This window comes from Triticum urartu, chromosome 3A (assembly GCF_056163025.1).
Source record: "Triticum urartu cultivar PI428250 chromosome 3A, HENAU_Tu73, whole genome shotgun sequence".
Classification (NCBI taxonomy): Eukaryota; Viridiplantae; Streptophyta; class Magnoliopsida; order Poales; family Poaceae; genus Triticum; species Triticum urartu.
In genome coordinates this window covers 126,732,668-126,754,860 of record NC_141875.1, presented here as the reverse complement: position 1 = coordinate 126,754,860, position 22,193 = coordinate 126,732,668, and the positions used below count along the sequence as shown (strand labels likewise).

The window sequence follows — 22,193 nt, the reverse complement described above, 5'->3', positions numbered from 1 at the left end:
TATAATGACATCAGAGTAGTAATTTATTGGAATTCAAAATTAACTAAAAAAAATATGTCTCACTCTAGTAGAGCGACATCATCAACCATATTGATAAAAAATCAAATTTCATCCAATAAGTCATCATTTGTTGGATTGAGAGACGTTGAAAGGGTAAATGATTGCGAGATGAGCCCAACTTCTGATGATGTATTTGATGTTGAGGTTCTCAGAGGGTCTATCCAAGAATCATACAATCCATGTGATTTGTGGCACCCTGAACGTCATTTTCCATGTCTCGATTTCTTATTCCATGTCTCGATTTCTTATATCATCATCATCATCATCATTCAATTCCGAGTCCGCTAAAATGACAACTGATTTTGTTCTAAAATCTGTCATATAATTCTATTAAAATAATACTGTATTAGAGTTAAATAGTGATACAACATAGAATAAATATAATGATACACATCGAAAAATACTTGTGGAGTGTCAGACAAAATATCTCTTGTGAAGTACTTCATAAAATATACCATCCACATACCACAAGATGACCTGCATGATTACTAAACTTAAATCGACTCAATATTTTTTATCAATTTCTATTGATATTTGTATTAAAATACTTTTAAAATCATCAAGCTGTGATGAAAAAAAAATCTCACCCACGCAGGTGAATTGGACATGCCCTATAATAAATAATCGATGATAATTCTTTTTTGTATGGACAATGACGCACCCACTCACAATCCCTCACTGGTCACTGCCTAATAGAAGTATTATTAGTAAGAAGTAGTACTCCCCCCTTCCATCTATATATGGCCTAATGCGTTTTTCGAGACTAACTTTGATCAAATATTAGGGCAATAATATATGACATGCAACTTACACAAAGCACACCATTAAATTCGTGTGTGAAAGGAGCTTTCAATGATATAATTTTTACATGATGCATGTCATGTACTATTAATCTTGTCAATAGTCAAAGACGGTCTTAAAAAATGCATTATGCCCTATATATATGGAAGGAGGGAGTAGTATTAAAAAAACTCAGTCAGCTAAAAAACTCAGTCAACTTTCCTCAGCTCCCTCACATTTCTTATCTTCCCCATTCTTCCCTTCCTACCTCCTCCTCTGTTGCCACACGCTAGATCCCCCATCCACAGCCGGCACTCTCTGGTGGCCGCCCCTCCCATTCGTTACCATTGTCGGCGGACACGTAGGCCCATGCTCTTCCCCGCCCCGCCCCTTCTTCATATCCGATCCCCGAAGTGCTCGAGGAGGCGCTCGAGCTCGGCATGCTCGCCGGCGACACCGGGGCCCTCCCTCCTCCTGATGCATTCTTCGTCGCCGCCATGAGCGTCTCCACCTTATCCCGCGCGCCATGAATCCTCCCTCCCCCCCTGCTCGAGACGCCATCAAGGTCCGGTTCCAACTCTTCTTCTCCCCTCGATCCGGATGCTCTGCTCTCCGACACCATCTTTATTTGCTTGTTCGATTCAGTCTGGAGCAGGAGCAGCTGCTGCTCACGACCTCCAGTTCCTTCTTTCCATGGATGTGCTGCTGCTCGGGGCCCTCCCTATGCTTCTCCTCGCTCGTACGGGTCCAGGTTAGTCTCTCCGACCCCGCCGCCTACTCGTCCCCGTCAAATCGGTGCGTAGCCTCACTGTGTGCAATGTTCATCGCCTAGGGTTAGCTGCTCAGGAGCCATGGTGTGTTCCGTGTGGCGCTGCCTTCGTGGCCGCAGTCGTTGTTGTGTCTCGTGTGTCGCGGCAGCCAATGGGGTCGGGAAGGTCTGAGACTGGAGGTCCCTGCTCGCCAACTCACAGACGGTTGTTCTCCGACCAGTTAAAAATGAGTAAGCTTTCTTCCAAGCCTATGATTTTCCTTTCATCCTCTTAGTTGGTGCCTTTGTTGATGATGCAGCCCTGAATGGTTCAGATTTTCTGAAGGAGAAGGAGGTGCCGAAAGGGGATGGGAGCAACAAGAGTCTGAATCTAAGAGTATGTTTTGATTCTGAGATGCATTGTACAATATTTTTATTGTTCTAAGAAATCCATGTAGTTGTCTATGGAGCATTTCCTTGAAGTGATGGTTGGGTATATTTGTTTACTAATTCAAACTTCCAGATTACCTTAGTCGGCAACTCCAAATATTTCTTAGATGTCTTACCGCAAGCATTGTACTGCAAAAATATATATACTAAACCTGTTCATGATAGATCAACCAAATATCGTTGATGCTCTCACCTATTAGGATATGTACATGAAAAGAAGGATATGCTAAATCTGCTTAGTCCCAACAAACAATCATTCAAATGCACCATTTTACGCTCTGGAAGCAGGAAGTGCAACTTCTTTAGTCTTTAGAATTAGAATGGATAAGGTGTACTCCAGATGTTTTCAATTTTAAATAATTATGCACACAAGAGTGCATTGCGAAATAGCAATAAAAAGTTGGATTTTGACTGGTACCGAAAAGGATTAGACCTCCGTAGAAACAATTCGCTGCTGCTGACTCAGACAGAGTTGTGCTGCACCACGTTGATCTCGCCATCATCGAAGTCGTTGATGGACATGCCCATATCTTGCCGCCTGCATGGCATGTGTAGTGACCATATGGACATGAAGCTGATCCTATTGCTCAAAGGATACATATTATCTTTATGTGTTTCCTGAACTGGTCGGATTAGCAGTGATGTTTGCATCTCCTCCCTCTTCCTACTCGACCACCACTTTCTTCTAGGAACTGATAGCATGTCCTGCCATGAGGAATTTGAAGCGGTCAGAAGACATAAGAGCCGGGTCCTAAACTATGTTAAGGCCATGCTGATGTGTAAGAGTTTGCGGGTGACATCCTCCATGGCAATCATATTCCCTCCAACATCCTTCAGGCCATGGCGACCAGGTAATGCTAACAGCTCAGTTGGATAAAGGTTCCTTATGTTTTGCGATTTAGTCAAGTTGGGTTACTCTATTGTGTGGCTCACGTCGGGGTTCAGTAGAGTTAATCTTGGCTATGCTAGTGCTAGCCTGCTGGATTTGGGTGATATCCAAAGATACATTTAAACTTACACTATAAATTATAACTTGCAAACAAATTTCCTTAGAGGGGAATTATAACATGCAAGCACTATAAGTTCAGTGTATTATTATTAGTACTGCATAGCAAATTAGCAATCCAGTTCATTCATAAATAAGATTTCAACACACCATTGGTATAAAATATCGTACATAGTTCCGAGGTCTACATGCCTCGCTTGATCCTGAATTTGACCCATAAATATATTTCAGAGACACAACTGCAAATATATTAAGTAAGAGCAATTACCAGAGGTGACTGTTGCTGCTGTTTTGCCGGCAAGAGGGCATGCATCTGTGCATACAGCAGCCACGGACTAAGCATTCCTTCACCAGCAGTAAGGTGTTCTTACCCTTGCATTCTTTGTCCCCCAAATAAGAAATAAGAGGACTCTGTCTCCTGCCGCCATAGGGGGTCATCTGCCCATGTGATTCTCCACCGCATTATGGTCTTATCAAACGATGGTGCAGTCGGACTAATAACTAACCATAGGGGTGAGGTCTTTGCGGTGCATTCCTGGGCCTAGCGAGTCGAGCACCTGGATACACTGCACCTTGGTATTTTTAACTGCTAGGTACCAATAAAGTCTTCAATGTTTATTCATGCAACAGCTAGAACGAATATATGAAAATAGGCATTTTTTTAGTTTAGGTCCCATCTATACAAACATCCGTCCCCGATTGAATTAATAGTAATATGTACGGAACTGAGGCTCACCATATCATGTTCCAAATAAGTTGTAGCTCTCTTTAATACCCATCTTGGTGGGTCATCCTGTATAGAGCTAAATTCCTTATCTTAGAGATGCATGCATTCTCTAAGAACAAAATTCATGTATTCATCAGTATTTGCTATGGGAGTATTGCGTCCAAGCTGGTACGATTCAGAAGCTACATCTTGATGCGTCATCATGTATGGATCATTTGTCTGGTCATTGCCCAGGATAGAAAATCATAAGATTAATAGAGCATAACAATGTAGGTATTGTAGTAGACATAGGATCGACAAAAGTAATTTGCAGATTTTTAGTGTTTTGAGTAACAGGTTCAACAGAGCCTCTCTTATCATTATCCGGCGTATTTTTCAAGTTGATTTGAGCCAGTAAAAGGCTGCATACCTGAACAAAGGAAAGAGAACCCGAATGTACGGTCAAATAAACATTGTCGACACAGTTGCAACATAATTAAGGCCCTGTTCGGTACCACTCCGCTCCACAACTCCAGGAGCGGAGTTGGCGGAGCTGCAGTTCAAAATGACCGAGCTGCACTTCCCCTGCTCCGCAGATTCCGGGAGCGGGCGACTACCGAACAGGGCCTAAATCGACGAACTAACCATCTTCAATTGTGCAATATGGGTCACGTATTCTGCTGAGTTGGGGTACCTTAACCCCTGAAATTTGGACGTTAGGCCCTGCATTCATCATTTTTCAACATAGAAAACCATTAATGAGATGTAAAACGAACGGCTTATAGCATTCTGCTGTGCAACTATTTATTTTTTCGAACTCTGTTGTCAAAATTCTAATCCTGACTAATGTTGCAACAGGTCAAAGAAGTCGAACCTGAAGAAGTGCAGGGAAGAATTATAGTTGCGTGTGGCTGGCTGGTTCAGGGGAATTTCAGGGCGGGCGCGGCGGCGCGGGTGCCGGAGCAGGCTCCTAGGCACTGGCAATCTGTCGGACGGATATTAGAAACGAAGGTGAGGTTGTATCTTGTTAGGTGGGTCTTCATTGGCCGTCGAAATCATACCTGGCCAATCTGATGGGGCCGCCGTCGAAATCATACCTGGCCAATCTGATGGGGCTGCCTACTGCTCCAGAACTCATGCAGATGATGCATAATAATCTTGTTGTAGCCTGGCCGATCCGTGAATATTTGATTGTAGGTGAAGGAGGAGCGGCCGCCCACTCGACGGTGCGGTGTAGGGCGGCGAGGGAGGCCGGCAGGGAGGCCTCAATGCGGTGCAGGACGGCGAGGGAACCGTCCAGCGAGGCGACGATGCGATGCAGGGATCCAGGCCGCCGTGCAGGGAGGCGACAAGACTGCTGAGCTTCGTCTGGGGCGGTGGCGAGGAAAGGCAGGGAGTGGGGCCAGGGACACGATTAGGTTCGGTTTCCTTTTTTGCGAGTTGGTTAGATGGTTAGATTAGCGTGATTTGAGGGGCTATGGATGTGGGACGGAGAGTTTCATATTTTCCTCTTGTGGAGTACGGTCAGTCTATTGAAACTGCTAAGCGCATACCAGATCTTGAATAAATTAATGATGACTGTTGGATTGGGTCATGTGGGCTTCATCCTGTGGTGCTGATGTGTCTGTATACGTTTTGCGGGGTGCATGTAAGAAAGTTCTTGTTTGATTGTTTAATAGCAGTGGAGATGCACCGGTTTGAATCACGGAATTCCCGTTTTGTTCAAGAATCTACTCCTTTTGTAAAGAAATATAAGAGCGTTTAGATCACTGCTTCAGTTATCTAAGGGCATGTACAATGGTGCTATCTTAGAAGTACTATGTAGGATAAATGATGAGGTGAAAGAGAAATAACTCATAAAAAAAGATTTGTCTTCTTTTATTTAAGATAAAACAAGAGATGATATCTTAGCACAATATCTGTCACCCCGTTTTTAGGAATAACTAGTTATGAAGATAAGGCTAAAAAATAACTTATTGTAGACATTTTTTTGTTATCTCTTAATTACATGCAAGACCTATGAAAAACTATCTTATCAACCATTGTATATGTCCTGAACGCTTCTATATTTCTTTGAGTATCAATGAATACGTTTTCACATATTAGTAGCACATCCAGGCCATTAGTGGTCCATTGACCCATCCATGCAAAAACGACGGCACCTACCATAAAAACGAAGCGTATCTGCCAGCCAGCGCTGCCCGGATGCCTTCCGCTTCCACCTACATATACCCGCCCTCTCCTTCACGCTTCCCACTCCTCCGCCGTCACAAGAACCTCCCCGGCGCGCCCAGCCCAATCCCCGCCCCCATTGCTCCTCCTCGGCCGGAGGAGCGACATGAAGCGGCGCACGGTGATCGCCGCGGCCATCGTGGCCCTGCTCCTGGCGGCCTGCACCGCGGCGGCGGCGGCGGCCGCGCTGACCATCTCCCGGAAGAACCAGCACCGGCCGGCGTCGGAGTCCTCCGGCGGCGCGTGCGACATGTTCGCCGGGGCCTGGGTGGCGGACGACTCGTACCCGCTCTACGACTCGGCCAGCTGCCCCTTCGTCCGCGGCGAGTTCGACTGCGCCCGGTTCGGCCGCCCCGACAAGCAGTACCTCAAGTACCGCTGGCTGCCCAGCCCGCCCTGCTCCCCGCCCAGGTTTGCAACTGCAATGCCGTCCGGCCGGCGGCGCCGTAGCCCGATTGCCGTGAGGTCGAATTGCGGCGGTGAGATGATGATGGTGCTTGTGCGCAGGTTCGATGGGCTGGCGCTGCTGCGGATGTGGGGCGGCAAGAAGGTGATGTTCGTGGGCGACTCGCTGGCGCTGAACCAGTACGAGTCGCTGCTGTGCATGATCCACGCCGCGGCGCCCAATGCCCGGGCCACCGTCTCGCCGCGCTCCGGCAGGATCGACCCGGCGACCACCGTCACGTTCGATGTACGTGCCGATCGACGCCTTCCTTCCTAGTTCCTTCCCTGCGCTCCTCGTTGGTTTCCTTTCTTCCAAGTAAGATTAAGATTGTCCGGTAAAAAGTCGGCGGGTGGGGCTGGGGGCCTAGCTCGGCGGTGCCGGCATGATGAGGTGATCTGATCAGCCCGGCGGTTGCTGCGGCGTCGTCGGGAGGGAAGATCTACGGCGCGGTGGTACGGCTGGACCGCACGCCACCGCATCCATTTCATGTGCTGCGCTGCATGGCCAGCGTGGCCGATGTCGACGAAGCCTTCTTTTGCTCTCGCGCCACACAAGTCAACAGGCCAGCGCCGAACGGAATACGGGTCGCCGTGAGGTCGTCTCGTTTGGACTTTGTTGGTGTCGTGCCGAATGTCTGCACTTTCTGACGGCTGCTTGACGCATGTGCGTTTCTTTCGTTGGTTCCTCTCTGTTTTTCACCCTCCAGGCCAGATTATATGCTCTGTTTTTTCTCTTGCTTCTTTTTCGTCTGTCCATTTCTTTTTCTTAGGCAATCTGAAAAAAGAAAAGGAGTAAGAATCTAAAACGAGCCGGGCATGGCAAGTGCCCCAAGTGAGCTGGCCCGAATGGGCTGTCTGCTCACTGCCGTGCGCTTGCCGGTGCTGGTGTTGCCGGGATGGTGCGATCTATGACTAACCCTATTTAGTTCAGATCTAGGGTGACATGCTCGTGGTGGGTGTGGTGCTCCCCCCATTTCCGTGATTCTATATTGCATCTACTGCTGCTGCTGCTGCTGACTCTGTTCACTCGAGTCCAGTCGTTCCGTCAGCTGTTCTTGTTGCTTGCTGCTACGCGTTTTTCAGTGTTTGTGTCAGACCGTCAGGACCAGAAAATTTGATCTCCCAGTGTACCTCGTTGGCCTTTTGCTGGTGGCCGGCTTCGACCAGTACAACGTGATCTGTGGCCTTCGTTGGCGTCATTGAGCGCCGACGCACACTACGAGTTAAGGACACACACGTGCAGTTCGGTGGTGATCGTGCTGCTGTTTTTATAGATTGTTATAAAACTGTAGGTGATTGATTGCCTCCTTCAACGCCGAGCTGGCTGTGTCCTGCAAGGCCAAATGGGGCCATGAAAAGTCCTGTGTAGTTGTGTACTGCACTTGCTAGCACGGTGTTTGGGATTGATGGCTGGCTGAACTGACTGCTGAAGCTGACGATCTGCTGCCTGCACGCAGGAGTACAATGTGACGCTGGTGTACTACCTGTCGCACTACCTGGTGGACATCGTGAGCGAGAAGGCCGGCCGCGTACTCAAGCTCGACAAGATCGACGAAGGCCGCAACTGGCTCGGCGCCGACGTGCTCGTCTTCGACTCCTGGCACTGGTGGCCGCGCTCCGGCAAGGACCAACCGTAAGACCAGCGTTTGTGTTGCCTTTGTTTTGGTCCAAGTTTTTCAGGCAGGTTATTATGACTAAACTCTGAACTCGCGCGATGTGCGTGTGTGTGTGTGGTTGCTGCAGCTGGGACTATATCCAGGAGGGCAGCCAAGTGGCCAAGGACATGGACCGGACGGTGGCCTTCACCAAGGCGCTCAACACCTGGGCCGGATGGGTGGACGCCAACCTCGTCCAGACCAGCGCCAAGGTCTTCTTCCAGGGCATCTCCCCCTCTCACTACAGGTGACCTAATCCGCCTTGCCACTCCACAACTCCAATGATTTCCCCAAGTAAATCCTTCAAAGCAAATACGCGCACTATGTGGCCGACATCCCATGGATCCACACAGAAAAGAGAGAGACGAGTGTGCTGTTGGGAACCGGGCCCGTGCCTTGGCCCTCGACCGCTACCACTGAACCACCGAACCACAGCCACCCCAACTTGTCCTGAATTTTTCATATGCTCGTCCACATCTGCAATGGTGCAGGGGGCAGGAATGGGGCGCGTCGCCGAGGAGGTCGTGCGCGGGGGAGACGGAGCCGCTGAACAGCACGGGGCCGTACCCCGCCGGGCCGATCCCGCAGCAGGCGGTCATCAGGAGCGCCCTTGCCCGCATGGCCAAGCCGGTGTACCTGCTGGACTTCACCTTCCTGTCGCAGCTGAGGAAGGACGCGCACCCGGGCAAGTACGGCGGCATGTTCGGCCAGGACTGCACCCACTGGTGCATCGCCGGCCTGACCGACACCTGGAACATCCTCTTCTACGCCGCGCTCACCGGCCAAGATGGCTGAATTCAGTCGGATGTTTGTAGAATATATATAGGTCAATAATCAAGCGATATTTGAAGATAGCACATTGGTTTATAGGGCTGGGAGGATACTTTCTTTTTACTGCAAAACAAAGAGATAGAGGGTTATCACAGTCAAAACAAAAATAGATATAGCATGGTATCAGTAGTCAAGGAGGGTATGATTGCTCCCTCAAAAAAGGAGGGTATGATTGCTAAGTGATTTGTACTTATAAAAATGTAGATTGCTTTGACAAATCCCATATTTGCAGAATTTTCGGGACAAGGGACATTGTTCTTCTTTTCAGATATATAGCAGTTACGACAAGTTATCTAATGTCCCTTATAATTAAATAGTTAAATGTGTGTCTTGTTAGATTTAAACTCATATCTAGTACCCCCTCCATCCCACGATGTAAGACATTTTCACAAAAAAAATGCAAGACATTTTCACAAGCTATTTAGATAAAAGATTATAGCAACACAATAAATAAGGCACTTGGGGAGCTTGGAACCTCACACATGTCACTACATCTAACATAAACTAATCAGTCATCGCACTCGTGTTTTGAAAGGGAAAGTATTTTATAAGTAAACGGAAGTACACACTAACAAAAGTACATGGCAGTATGCCTTTTATCCCGTGACGAATCAACGCGTCGATCTCGAAACAGGCTCTTGTCCCGCTTTATAGATTATGCATAAATGGATATACACACCGAAAGATACAAGATAGTGAGGAAGGCCTCTTACAATGTAGATTTTGGGATAACCGGACAACCTAAATGACCGTGAGTATGTTATCAAAAGATACCACATGTAGGCTTGAAAACAACGCTACGAGTCACAACTGCTGAGTCCGAGACGAACAAAGGTCTTAACCCGGAACCTTAGCATAGAGAGAAGTGAAGGAAATATGCCCTAGAGGCAATAATAAAGTTTTTATCTATATTTCCTTATATCATGATAAATGTTTATTATTCACGCTAGAATTGTATTAACCGGAAACTTGATACATGTGTGGATACATAGACAAAACACAGTGTCCCTAGTAAGCCTCTACTAGACTAGATCGTTAATCAAAGATGGTTAAGTTTCCTAACCATAGACATGTGTTGTCATTTGATGAACATGATCACATCATTAGGAGAATGATGTAATGGACAAGACCCATCCGTTAGCTTAGCATAATGAACGTTAAGTTTTATTGCTATTGCTTTCTTCATGACTTATACATGTTCCTCTGACTATGAAATTATGCAACTCCCGAATACCGGAGGAATACCTTGTGTGCTATCAAACGTCACAACGTAACTGGGTGATTATAAAGATGCTCTACAGGTGTCTCCGATGGTGTTTGTTGAGTTGGCATAGATCGAGATTAGGATTTGTCACTCCGTGTATCGGAGAGGTATCTCTGGGCCCTCTCGGTAATGCACATCACTATAAGCCTTGCAAGCAATGTGACTAATGAGTTAGTTACAGGATGATGCATTACGGAACGAGTAAAGAGACTTTTCCAGTAACGAGATTGCACTAGGTATGATGATACCGACGATCGAATCTCGGGCAAATAACATACCGATGACAAAGGGAACAACGTATGTTGTTATGCGGTTTGACCGATAAAGATCTTCGTAGAATATGTAGGAGCCAATATGAGCATCCAGGTTCCGCTATTGGTTATTGACCGGAGAGGTGTCTCGGTCATGTCTACATAGTTCTCGAACCCGTAGGGTCAGCAGGCTTAATGTTCGATGACGATTTGTATTATGAGTTATGTGATTTGATGAACTGAAGTTTGTTCGAAGTTCCGGATGAGACCACGGACATGACGAGGAGTCTCGAAATGGTCAAGAGGTAAAGATTTATATATTGGAAGGTTGCATTTGTGTTGGAAATATGCCCTAGAGGCAATAATAAAATGGTTATTATTATATTTCCTTGTCCATGATAATTGTCTATTGTTCATGCTATAATCGTGTTATCCGGAAATCGTAATACATGTGTGAATATATAGACCACAACATGTCCCTAGTAAGCCTCTAGTTGACTAGCTTGTTGATCAATAGATGGTTACGGTTTCCTGACCATGGACATTGGATGTCATTGATAACGGGATCACATCATTAGGAGAATGATGTGATGGACAAGACCCAATCCTAAGCATATCACAAGATCGTGTAGTTCGTTTGCTAGAGCTTTTCTAAGTGTCAAGTATCATTTCCTTAGACCATGAGATTGTGCAACTCCCGGATACCGTAGGAGTGCTTTGGGTGTGCCAAGCGTCACAACATAACTGGGTGGCTATAAAGGTACACTACAGGTATCTCCGAAAGTGTCTGTTGGGTTGGCATGAATCGAGACTGGGATTTGTCACTCCGTATGACGGAGAGGTATCTCTGGGCCCACTCGGTAATGTAGGGGAACGTAGCAATAATTCAAAATTTTCCTACGTGTCACCAAGATCAATCTATGGAGTCATCTAGCAACGAGGGAGGAGAGGATCTACATACCCTTGTAGATCGCGCGCGGAAGTGTTCAAGAGAACGGGGTTGATGGAGTCGTACTCGTCGTGATCCAAATCACCGATGATCCTAGCGCCGAACGGACGACACCTCCGCGTTCAACACATGTACGGAGCAGCGACGTCTCCTCCTTCTTGATCCAGCAAGGGGGAAGGAGAGGTTGATGGAGATCTAGCAGCACGACGGCGTGGTGGTGGAAGTAGCGGGATTCCAACAGGGCTTCGCCAAGCGCTGCGGGAGGAAGGAGATGTGTCATGGGAGGGAGAGGGAGGCGCCAGGGCTTAGGTCTGGTTGCCCTCCCTTCCCCCCACTATATATAGGGCCAAGGGAGAGGGGGGGGGGGCGCAGCCTTGGCCCTTCCTCCAAGGAAGGGTGCGGCCAGGGAGGAGTCCCACCTCCCCAAGGCACCTAGGAGGTGCCTTCCCCCTTTAGGACTCTTCCTTTCCCTCATCTCTTGGCGCATGGGCCTCTTGGGGCTGGTGCCCTTGGCCCATACAGGCCAAGGCGCACACCCCTACAGCCCATGTGCCCCCCCGGGGTAGGTGGCCCCACCCGGTGGACCCCCAGGACCCTTCCGGTGGTCCCGGTACAATACCGGTGACCCCGAAACTTGTCCCGATGGCCGAAATAGCACTTCCTATATATAATTCTTTACCTCCGGACCATTCCGGAACTCCTCGTGATGTCTGGGATCTCATCCGGGACTCTGAACAACTTTCGGGTTACCGCATACTAATATCTCTATAACCCTAGCGTCACCGAACCTTAAGTGTGTAGACCCTACGGGTTCGGGAGACATGCAGACATGACCGAGATGACTCTCCGGTCAATAACCAACAGCGGGATCTGGATACCCATGTTGGCTCCCACATGTTCCACGATGATCTCATCGGATGAACCTCGATGTCGAGGATTCAATCAATCCCGTATACAATTCCCTTTGTCTAGCGGTATGATACTTGCCCGAGATTCGATCATCGGTATCCCGATACCTTGTTCAATCTTGTTACCGGCAAGTCTCTTTACTCGTTTCATAACACATCATCCCGTGATCAACTCCTTGATCACATTGTGCACATTATGATGATGTCCTACCGAGTGGGCCCAGAGATACCTCTCCGTTTACACGGAGTGACAAATCCCAGTCTCGATTCGTGCCAACCCAACAGACACTTTTGGAGATACCCGTAGTGCACCTTTATAGTCACCCAGTTACGTTGTGACGTTTGGCACACCCAAAGTATTCCTACGGTATCCGGGAGTTGCACAATCTCATGGTCTAAGGAAATGATACTTGACATTAGAAAAGCTTTAGCATACGAACTACATGATCTTGTGGTAGGCTTAGGATTGGGTCTTGTCCATCACATCATTCTCCTAATGATGTGATCCCGTATCAACGACATCCAATGTCCATGGTCAGGAAACCGTAACCATCTATTGATCAACGAGCTAGTCAACTAGAGGCTTACTAGGGACATGGTGTTGTCTATGTATCCACACATGTACCTGAGTTTCCTATCAATACAATTCTAGCATGGATAATAAACGATTATCATGAACAAGGAAATATAATAATAACTAATTTATTATTGCCTCTAGGGCATATTTCCAACAGTCTCCCACTTGCACTAGAGTCAATAATCCAGTTCACATCGCTATGTGATTAACACTCAAGGTCACATCCCCATGTGACTAACACCCAAAGAGTTTACTAGAGTCAATAATCTAGTTCACATTACCATGTGATTAACACTCGATGAGTTCTGGTTGATCATGTTATGCTTGTGAGAGATGTTATAGTCAACGGGTCTGAATCTTTCAGATCCGTGTGTGCTTTACAAATCTCTATGTCATCTCCCAGATGCAGCTACCACGTTCTATTTGGAGCTATTCCAAATAACTGTTCTACTATACGAATCCAGTTTACTACTCAGAATAATCTAGATTAGTGTCCAAGTTTGCATCGGCGTAACCCTTTACGACGAACTCTTTTACCACCTCCATAATCGAGAAAATTCCTTAGTCCACAAGTTACTAAGGATAACTTTGACCGCTGTCCTGTGATCCATTCTTAGATCACTCTTGTACCCCTTGACTGACTCATGGCAAGGCACATTTCAGGTGCGGTACACAGCATAGCATACTGTAGAGCCTATGTCTTAAGCATAGGGGACGACCTTCGTCCTTTCTCTCTATTCTGCCGTGGTCGAGCTTTAAGTCTTAACTTCATACCTTACAACTCAGGCAAGAACTCCTTCTTTGACTGATCCATCTTGAACACCTTCAAGATCATGTCAAGGTATGTGCTCATTTGAAAGTACCATTACGCGTTTTGATCTATCCTTATAGATCTTGATGCTCAATGTTCAAGTAGCTTGATCCAGGCTTTCCATTGAAAAACACTTTCCAAATAACCCTATATGCTTTCCAGAAATTCTACGTCATTTCTGATCAACAATATGTCAACAACATATATTTATCAGAAATTCTATAGTGCTCCCACTCACTTCTTTGGAAATACAAGTTTCTCATAAACTTTGTATACACCCAAAATCTTTGATCATCTCATCAAAGCGTACATTCCAACTCCGAGATGCTTACTCCAGTCCTTAGAAGGATTGCTGGAGCTTTGCATACTTATTAGCATCTTTCAGGATTGACAAAAACTTTCCGATTGTATCACATACAACCTTTCCTCAAGAAAATCGTCGAGGAAACAATGTTTTGACATCCTATCTGCAAGATTTCACAAATAATGCAGTAATTGCTAATATAATTCCAACAGACTCTTAGCATCGCTACGAGTGAGAAAGTCTCACCGCAGTCAACTCCTTGAACTTGTCGGGAAACTTCTTAACGACAAGTCGAGCTTTCTTAATGGTGACATTTACCATCATTGTCCGTCTTCCTTTTAAAAATCCATCTGCACTCAACAGCCTTACGACCATCGAGCTGTTCTGCCAAAGTCTACACTTTGTTTTCATACATGGATCCTCTCTCGGATTTTATGGCCTCGAGACATTTATCGGAATCCAGGCCCACCATCGCTTCTCCATAGCTCGTAGGTTCATTGTTGTCTAGCAACATGACTTCCAAGACAGGATTACGTACCACTCTGAAGTAGTACGCATCCTTGTCATCCCACGAGGTTTGGTAGTGACTTGATCTGAAGTTTCATGATCACTATCATAAGCTTCCACTTCAATTGGTGTAGGTGCCACAGGAACAACTTCCTGTGCCCTGCCACACACTAGTTGAAGAGACGGTTCAATAACCTCATCAAGTCTCCACCATCCTCCCACTCAATTCTTTCGAGAGAAACTTTTCCTCGAGAAAGGACCCGATTCTAGAAACAATCCCTTATTGCTTTCGGATCTGAGACAGGAGGTATACCCAACTGTTTTGGGTGTCCTATGAAGATGCATTTATCTGCTTTGGGTTCGAGCTTATCATCCTGAAACTTTTTCACATAAGCGTCGCAGCCCCAAACTTTTAAGAAATGACAGCTTAGGTTTCCCTAAACCATAGTTCATACGGTGTCATCTCATCGGAATTACGTGGTGCCCCTTTTAAAGTGAATGTGGTTGTCTCTAATGCCTAACCCATAAACTATTGTGGTAATTCGATAAGAGACATCATGGTATGCATCATATCCGATGGGGTGCAGTTATGATGTTCGGACACACCATCACACTATGGTGTTCCAGGTTGTATTAGTTGTGAAACAATTTCCACAATGTCTTAATTCTGTGCCAAACTCGTAATTCAGATATTCATCTCTATGATCATATCATAGATATTTTATCCTCTTGTCACGATGATCTTTCAACTTCACCCTGAAATTACTTGAACCTTTCAATAATTCAGACTCGTGATTCATCAAGTAAATATACTCAACATCTACTCAAATCATCTGTGAAGTAAAAACATAACGATATCCACTACATGCCTCAGCACTCATTGGATTGCACACATCAAAATGTATTACTTCCAACAAGTTGCTTTCTAGTTCCATTTTACTGAAAACGAGGCTTTCAGTCATCTTGCCCATGTGGTATGATTTGCATGTCTCAAGTGATTCAAAATCAAGTGAGTCCAAACGATCCCTTTGCATGGAGTTTCTTCATGCATATACACCAATAGACATGGTTCGCATGTCTCAAATTTTTCAAAAACGAGTGAGTCCAAAGATCCATCAACATGGAGCTTCTTCATGCGTTTTATACCGATATGACTTACGTGGCAGTGCCACAAGTAGGTGGTACTATCATTACTATCTTTTTGCATGAACATGTGTATCACTACGATCGAGATTCAATAAACCATTCATTTTAGGTGTAAGACCATTGAAGGTATTATTCAAATAAACAGAGTAACCATTATTCTCCTTAAATGAATAACCGTATTGCGATAGACATAATCCAATCATGTCTATGCTCAACGCAAACACCAATCTCGATGGTAGAGGGAGCGTACGATATTTGATCAACCTTGGAAATACTTCCAACACATATCGTCATCTCACCTTTAGCTAGTCTCCGTTTATTCCGTAGCTTTTATTTTGAGTTACTAACACTTAGCAACCGAACCGGTATCTAATACCCTGGTGCTACTAGGAGTACTAGTAAAGTACACATCAACACAATTTATATCCAATATACTTCTATCGACCTTGCTAGCCTTCTCATCTACCAAGTATCTAGGGTAATTCTGCTCCAGTGGCTGTTCCCCTTATTACAGAAGCACTTAGTCTCGGGTTTGGGTTCAACCTTGGGTTTCTTCACTAGAGCAGCAGCTAATTTGCCGTTTCATGAAGCATCCCTTTTTGCCCTTGCCCTTCTTGAACCTAGTGGTTTCACAAACCATCAACAATTGATGCTCCTTCTTGATCTCTACTTTTGTGGTGTCAAACATCGCGAATATCTCAAGGATCATCATATATGTCCCTGATATATTATAGTTCATCATGAAGCTCAAGCAGCTTGGTGGTAATGACTTCGGAGAACCATCACTATTTCATCTGGAAGATCAACTCCCACTTGATTCAAGCGATTGTTGTACTCAGACAATCTGAGCACAAGCTCAACAATTGAACTTTTCTCCCTTAGTTTGCAGGCTAAGAAAAATTGTCGGAGGTCTTATACCTCTTGACGTGGGCACGAGCCTGAAATCCCAATTTCAGCCCTCGAAACATCTCATATGTTTCATGACGTTTCAAAATGTCTTCGGTGCCTCAATTCTAAACCGTTTAACTGAACTATCACGTAGTTATCAAAATGTGTATGTCAGATGTTCGCAACATCCACAGACGACGTTCGAGGTTCAGCACACTGAGCGGTGCATTAAGGACATAAGCCTTCTATGAAGCAATGAGGACAATCCTCAGTTTATGGACCTAGTCCGCATAATTGCTACTACCAACTTTCAACTAAATTTTCTCTAGGAACATATCTAAACAGTGGAATTAAAGCGCGAGCTTCGACATAATTTGTGAAGACCTTTTGACTATGTTCAGGATAATGAAGTTCATCTTATGAACTCCCACTCAGATAGACATCCCTCTAGTCATCTAAGTGATTACATGATCCGAGTCAACTAGGCCGTGTCCGATCATCACGTGAGACGGACTAGTCAACATCGGTGAACATCTTCATGTTGATCGTATCTTCTATACGACTCATGCTCGACCTTTCGGTCTCTTGTGTTCCGAGGCCATGTCTGTACATGCTAGGCTCGTCAAGTTAACCTAAGTGTTTCACATGTGTTCCGAGGCCATGTCTGTACATGCTAGGCTCGTCAACACCCGTTGTATTCGAACGTAAGAATCTATACACCCGATCATCACGTGGTGCTTCGAAACGACGAACTTTCACAACGGTGCACAGTTAGGGGGAACACTTTCTTGAAATTTTAATGAGGGATCATCTTATTTACTACCGTCGTTCTAAGCAAATAAGATACATAAACATGATAAACATCACATGCAATCAAATAGTGACATGATATGGCCAATATCATATTGCTCCTTTTGATCTCCATCTTCGGGGCTCCATGATCATCATCGTCACCGGCATGACACCATGATCTCCATCATCATGATCTCCATCATCGTGTCTTCATGAAGTTGTATCGCCAACTATTACTTCTACTTCTACAGCTAACGGTTAGCAATAAAGTAAAGTAATTACATGACGTTTATGTTGACACGCAGGTCATAAATAAATAAAGACAACTCCTATGGCTCCTGCCGGTTGTCATACTCATCGACATGCAAGTCGTGATTCCTATTACAAGAACATGATCAATCTCATACATCACATATCATTCATCACATTCTTCTTGGCCATATCACATCACATAGCATACCCTGCAAAAACAAGTTAGACGTCCTCTAATTGTTGTTTGCATGTTTTACGTGGCTGCTATGGGTTTCTAGCAAGAACGTTTCTTACCTACGCAAAAACCACAACGTGATATGCCAATTGCTATTTACCCTTCATAAGGACCATTTTCATCGAATCCGATCCGACTAAAGTGGGAGAGACAGACACCCGCTAGCCACCTTATGCAACTAGTGCATGTCAGTCGGTGGAACCAGTCTCACGTAAGAGTACGTGTAAGGTCGGTCCGGGCCGCTTCATCCCACAATGCCACCGAATCAAGATTGGACCAGTAACGGTAAGCATATTGAACAAAATCAACGCCCACAACTACTTTGTGTTCTACTCGTGCATAGAAACTACGCATAGACCTAGCTCATGATGCCACTGTAGGGGAACGTAGCAATAATTCAAAATTTTCCTACGTGCCACCAAGATCAATCTATGGAGTCATCTAGCAACGAGGGAGGAGTGGATCTACATACCCTTGTAGATCGCGCGCGGAAGCGTTCAAGAGAACGGGGTTGATGGAGTCGTACTCGTCGTGATCCAAATTACCGATGATCCTAGCGCCGAACGGACGACACCTCTGCGTTCAACACACGTACGGAGCAGCGACGTCTCCTCCTTCTTGATCCAGCAAGGGGGAAGGAGAGGTTGATGGAGATCCAGCAGCACGACGGCGTGGTGGTGGAAGTAGCGGGATTCCAACAGGGCTTCGCCAAGCGCTGCGGGAGGAGGGAGATGTGTCATGGGAGGGAGAGGGAGGCGCCAGGGCTTTGGTCTGGTTGCCCTCCCTTTCCCCCACTATATATAGGGCCAAGGGAGAGGGGGGGGGGGCGCAGCCTTGGCCCTTCCTCAAAGGAAGGGTGCGGCCAGGGAGGAGTCCCACCTCCCCAAGGCACCTAGGAGGTGCCTTCCCCCTTTAGGACTCTTCCTTTCCCTCATCTCTTGGCGCATGGGCCTCTTGGGGCTGGTGCCCTTGGCCCATACAGGCCAAGGCGCACACCCCTACAGCCCATGTGGCCCCCCGGGGTAGGTGGCCCCACCCGGTGGACCCCCAGGACCCTTCCGGTGGTCCCGGTACAATACCGGTGACCCCGAAACTTGTCCCGATGGCCGAAATAGCACTTCCTATATATAATTCTTTACCTCCGGACCATTCCGGAACTCCTCGTGATGTCTGGGATCTCATCCGGGACTCTGAACAACTTTCGGGTTACCGCATACTAATATCTCTATAACCCTAGCGTCACCGAACCTTAAGTGTGTAGACCCTACGGGTTCGGGAGACATGCAGACATGACCGAGATGACTCTCCGGTCAATAACCAACAGCGGGATCTGGATACCCATGTTGGCTCCCACATGTTCCACGATGATCTCATCGGATGAACCTCGATGTCGAGGATTCAATCAATCCCGTATACAATTCCCTTTGTCTAGCGGTATGATACTTGCCCGAGATTCGATCGTCGGTATCCCGATACCTTGTTCAATCTCGTTACCGGCAAGTCTCTTTACTCGTTTCGTAACACATCATCCCGTGATCAACTCCTTGATCACATTGTGCACATTATGATGATGTCCTACCGAGTGGGCCCAGAGATACCTCTCCGTTTACACGGAGTGACAAATCCCAGTCTCGATTCGTGCCAACCCAACAGACACTTTCGGAGATACCCGTAGTGCACCTTTATAGTCACCCAGTTACATTGTGACATTTGGCACACCCAAAGTATTCCTACGGTATCCGGGAGTTGCACAATCTCATGGTCTAAGGAAATGATACTTGACATTAGAAAAGCTTTAGTATACGAACTACATGATCTTGTGCTAGGCTTAGGATTGGGTCTTGTCCATCACATCATTCTCCTAATGATGTGATCCCGTTATCAACGACATCCAATGTCCATGGTCAGGAAACCGTAACCATCTATTGATCAACGAGCTAGTCAACTAGAGGCTTACTAGGGACATGGTGTTGTCTATGTATCCACACATGTATCTGAGTTTCCTATCAATACAATTCTAGCATGGATAATAAACGATTATCATGAACAAGGAAATATAATAATAACTAATTTATTATTGCCTCTAGGGCATATTTCCAACAGGTAATGCATCATCATAATGAGCTCAGTGTGATTAAATAGTTGGTCACGGGATGATGTGTTACGGAACGAGTAAAGTGACTTGCCGGTAACGAGATTGAACAAGGTATTGGGATATCGACGATCGAATCTCGGGCAAGTAACGTACCGAATGACAAAGGGAATTGGATACGAGATTGATTGAATCCTTGACATCGTGGTTCATCCGATGAGATCATCGTGGAACATGTGGGAGCCAACATGGATATCCAGATCCCGCTGTTGGTTATTGACCGGAGAGTCGTCTCGGTCATGTCTGCATGTCTCCCGAACCCGTAGGGTCTACACACTTAAGGTTCGGTGATGCTAGGGTTGTAGAGATATTAGTATGCGGTAACCCGAAAGTTGTTCGGAGTCCCGGATGAGATCCCGGACGTCATGAGGAGTTCCGAAATGGTCCAGAGGTGAAGATTTATATATAGGGAGTCCAGTTTCGGCCATCGGGTAGGTTTCAGGGGTAATCGGTATTGTACCGGGACCACCGGAAGGGTCCCGGGGGTCCACCGGGTGGGGCCACCTATCCCGGAGGGCCCCATGGGCTGAAGTGGGAGGGGAACCAGCACCCGGTGGGCTTGTGCACCCCCCGTGGGCCTCCCCCTGCGCCTAGGGTTGGAAACCCTAGGGGTGGGGGCACCCCACTTGGCTTGGGGGGCAAGTCCCCCTTGGCCGCCGCCCCCTTGGAGATCCCATCTCCTAGGGCCAGCGCCCCCTAGGGGCCCTATATATAGTGGGGGGGGGGGGAGGGAGGGAAGCCGCACCAAGTCCCTGGCCCCTCCCTCTCCCCTCGTAACACCTCTCTCTCTATCAGAGCTTGGCGAAGCCTTGCTGAGATCACCGCTGATTCCACCACCACGCCGTCGTGCTGCTGGATCTCCATCAACCTCTCCTTCGCCTTGATGGATCAATAAGGAGGATACGTCTTCCCAACCGTACGTGTGTTGAACGCGGAGGTGCCGTCCGTTCGGCACTTGGTCATCGGTGATTTGGATCACGACGAGTACGACTCCATCAACCCCGTTCTCTTGAACGCTTCCGCTCGCGATCTACAAGGGTATGTAGATGCACTCCCCTTTCCCTCGTTGCTAGATGACTCCATAGATTGATCTTGGTGATGCGTATAAAACTTTAAAATTCTGCTACGTTCCCCAACAATTTGGTCATCATAATGGTTCCGAGTGGTTCATGCATTTTTCCGGAGCACCGGGAGGTTATCGGAACCCCCCGGGAGAAGTTATGGGCCTTATGGGCCATAAGAGGGAAGAACACCACCCCACAAGGGAATGATGCGCCCCCCTTTGGGTAGGAGGCCGATTAGGACTAGGAGAAGGGCCCCCCTTTCCTTCTCCTTCTCCCTTCTCCCTTCCTCCTTTCCTACTTCGTATGGGAGGTGGAATCCTACTAGGACTAGGGAGTCCTAGTAGGACTCCACACCTTGGCGCACGCCCCTAGGGCCGGCTGCCTCTCCCTCTCCCTCCTTTATATACAGGGGCAGGGGGCACCCTAGAATAGACAAGTTATTCTTTTAGCCGTGTGCGGTGCCCCCTCCATAGTTTCACACCTCGGTCATATCGTCGTAGTGCTTAGGCGAAGCCCTGCGCCGGTAACTTCATCATCACCGTCACCACGCCATCATGCTGACGGAATTCTCCCTCAGCCTCAACTGGATCAAGAGTTCGAGGGACGTCACCGAGCTGAACGTGTGCAGATCGCGGAGGTGCCGTGCATTCGGTACTTGATCGGTTGTATCGCAAAGACGTTCGACTACATCAACCGCGTTACTAAACGCTTTCGGTCTACGAGGGTACGTGACACACTCTCCCCTCTCGTTGCTATGCATCTCCTAGATAGATCTTGCGTGATCGTAGGTAAATTTTTTGAAATACTGCGTTCCCCAACAGTGGCATCCGAGCCAGGTCTATGCATAGATGTTATATTCACGAGTAGAACACAGAGAGTTGTGGGCGATAATAGTCATACTGCTTACCAGCAACGTCTTACTTTGATTCGGCGGTATTGCTAGATGAAGCGGCCCGGACCGACATTAGATGACCGTGTTCATGAGACTGGTTCTACCGATGTGCTTCGCACACAGGTGCCTGGCGGGTGTCTGTTTCTCCAACTTTAGTTGAATTGAGTTTGACTACGCCCGATCCTTGTTGAAGGTTAAAACAGCACACTTGACGGAAAATTGTTGTGGTTTTGATGCGTAGGTAAGAACAGTTCTTGCTAGAAGCCCGTAGCAGCCACGTAAAACTTGC

General features: G+C 46.9%; 2 protein-coding genes across 2 annotated transcripts; both read left to right on the top strand.

The window, feature by feature from the left end:
- The first annotated feature begins 1,125 nt into the window (after positions 1 to 1,125).
- On the top strand, positions 1,126 to 5,344 carry LOC125543247 (uncharacterized). Its single transcript, XM_048706535.2, has 6 exons — positions 1,126 to 1,405; positions 1,486 to 1,591; positions 1,673 to 1,840; positions 1,924 to 1,985; positions 4,609 to 4,761; positions 4,948 to 5,344. Exons 1-6 carry the CDS (start codon positions 1,367 to 1,369, stop codon positions 5,209 to 5,211), a joined length of 792 nt encoding a protein of 263 aa, XP_048562492.1. The 5' UTR covers positions 1,126 to 1,366; the 3' UTR covers positions 5,212 to 5,344.
- A 614-nt stretch (positions 5,345 to 5,958) lies between these two features.
- On the top strand, positions 5,959 to 9,204 carry LOC125543248 (protein trichome birefringence-like 38). Its single transcript, XM_048706539.2, has 5 exons — positions 5,959 to 6,393; positions 6,490 to 6,673; positions 7,884 to 8,059; positions 8,170 to 8,328; positions 8,573 to 9,204. Exons 1-5 carry the CDS (start codon positions 6,089 to 6,091, stop codon positions 8,874 to 8,876), a joined length of 1,128 nt encoding a protein of 375 aa, XP_048562496.1. The 5' UTR covers positions 5,959 to 6,088; the 3' UTR covers positions 8,877 to 9,204.
- Positions 9,205 to 22,193: the final 12,989 nt, after the last annotated feature.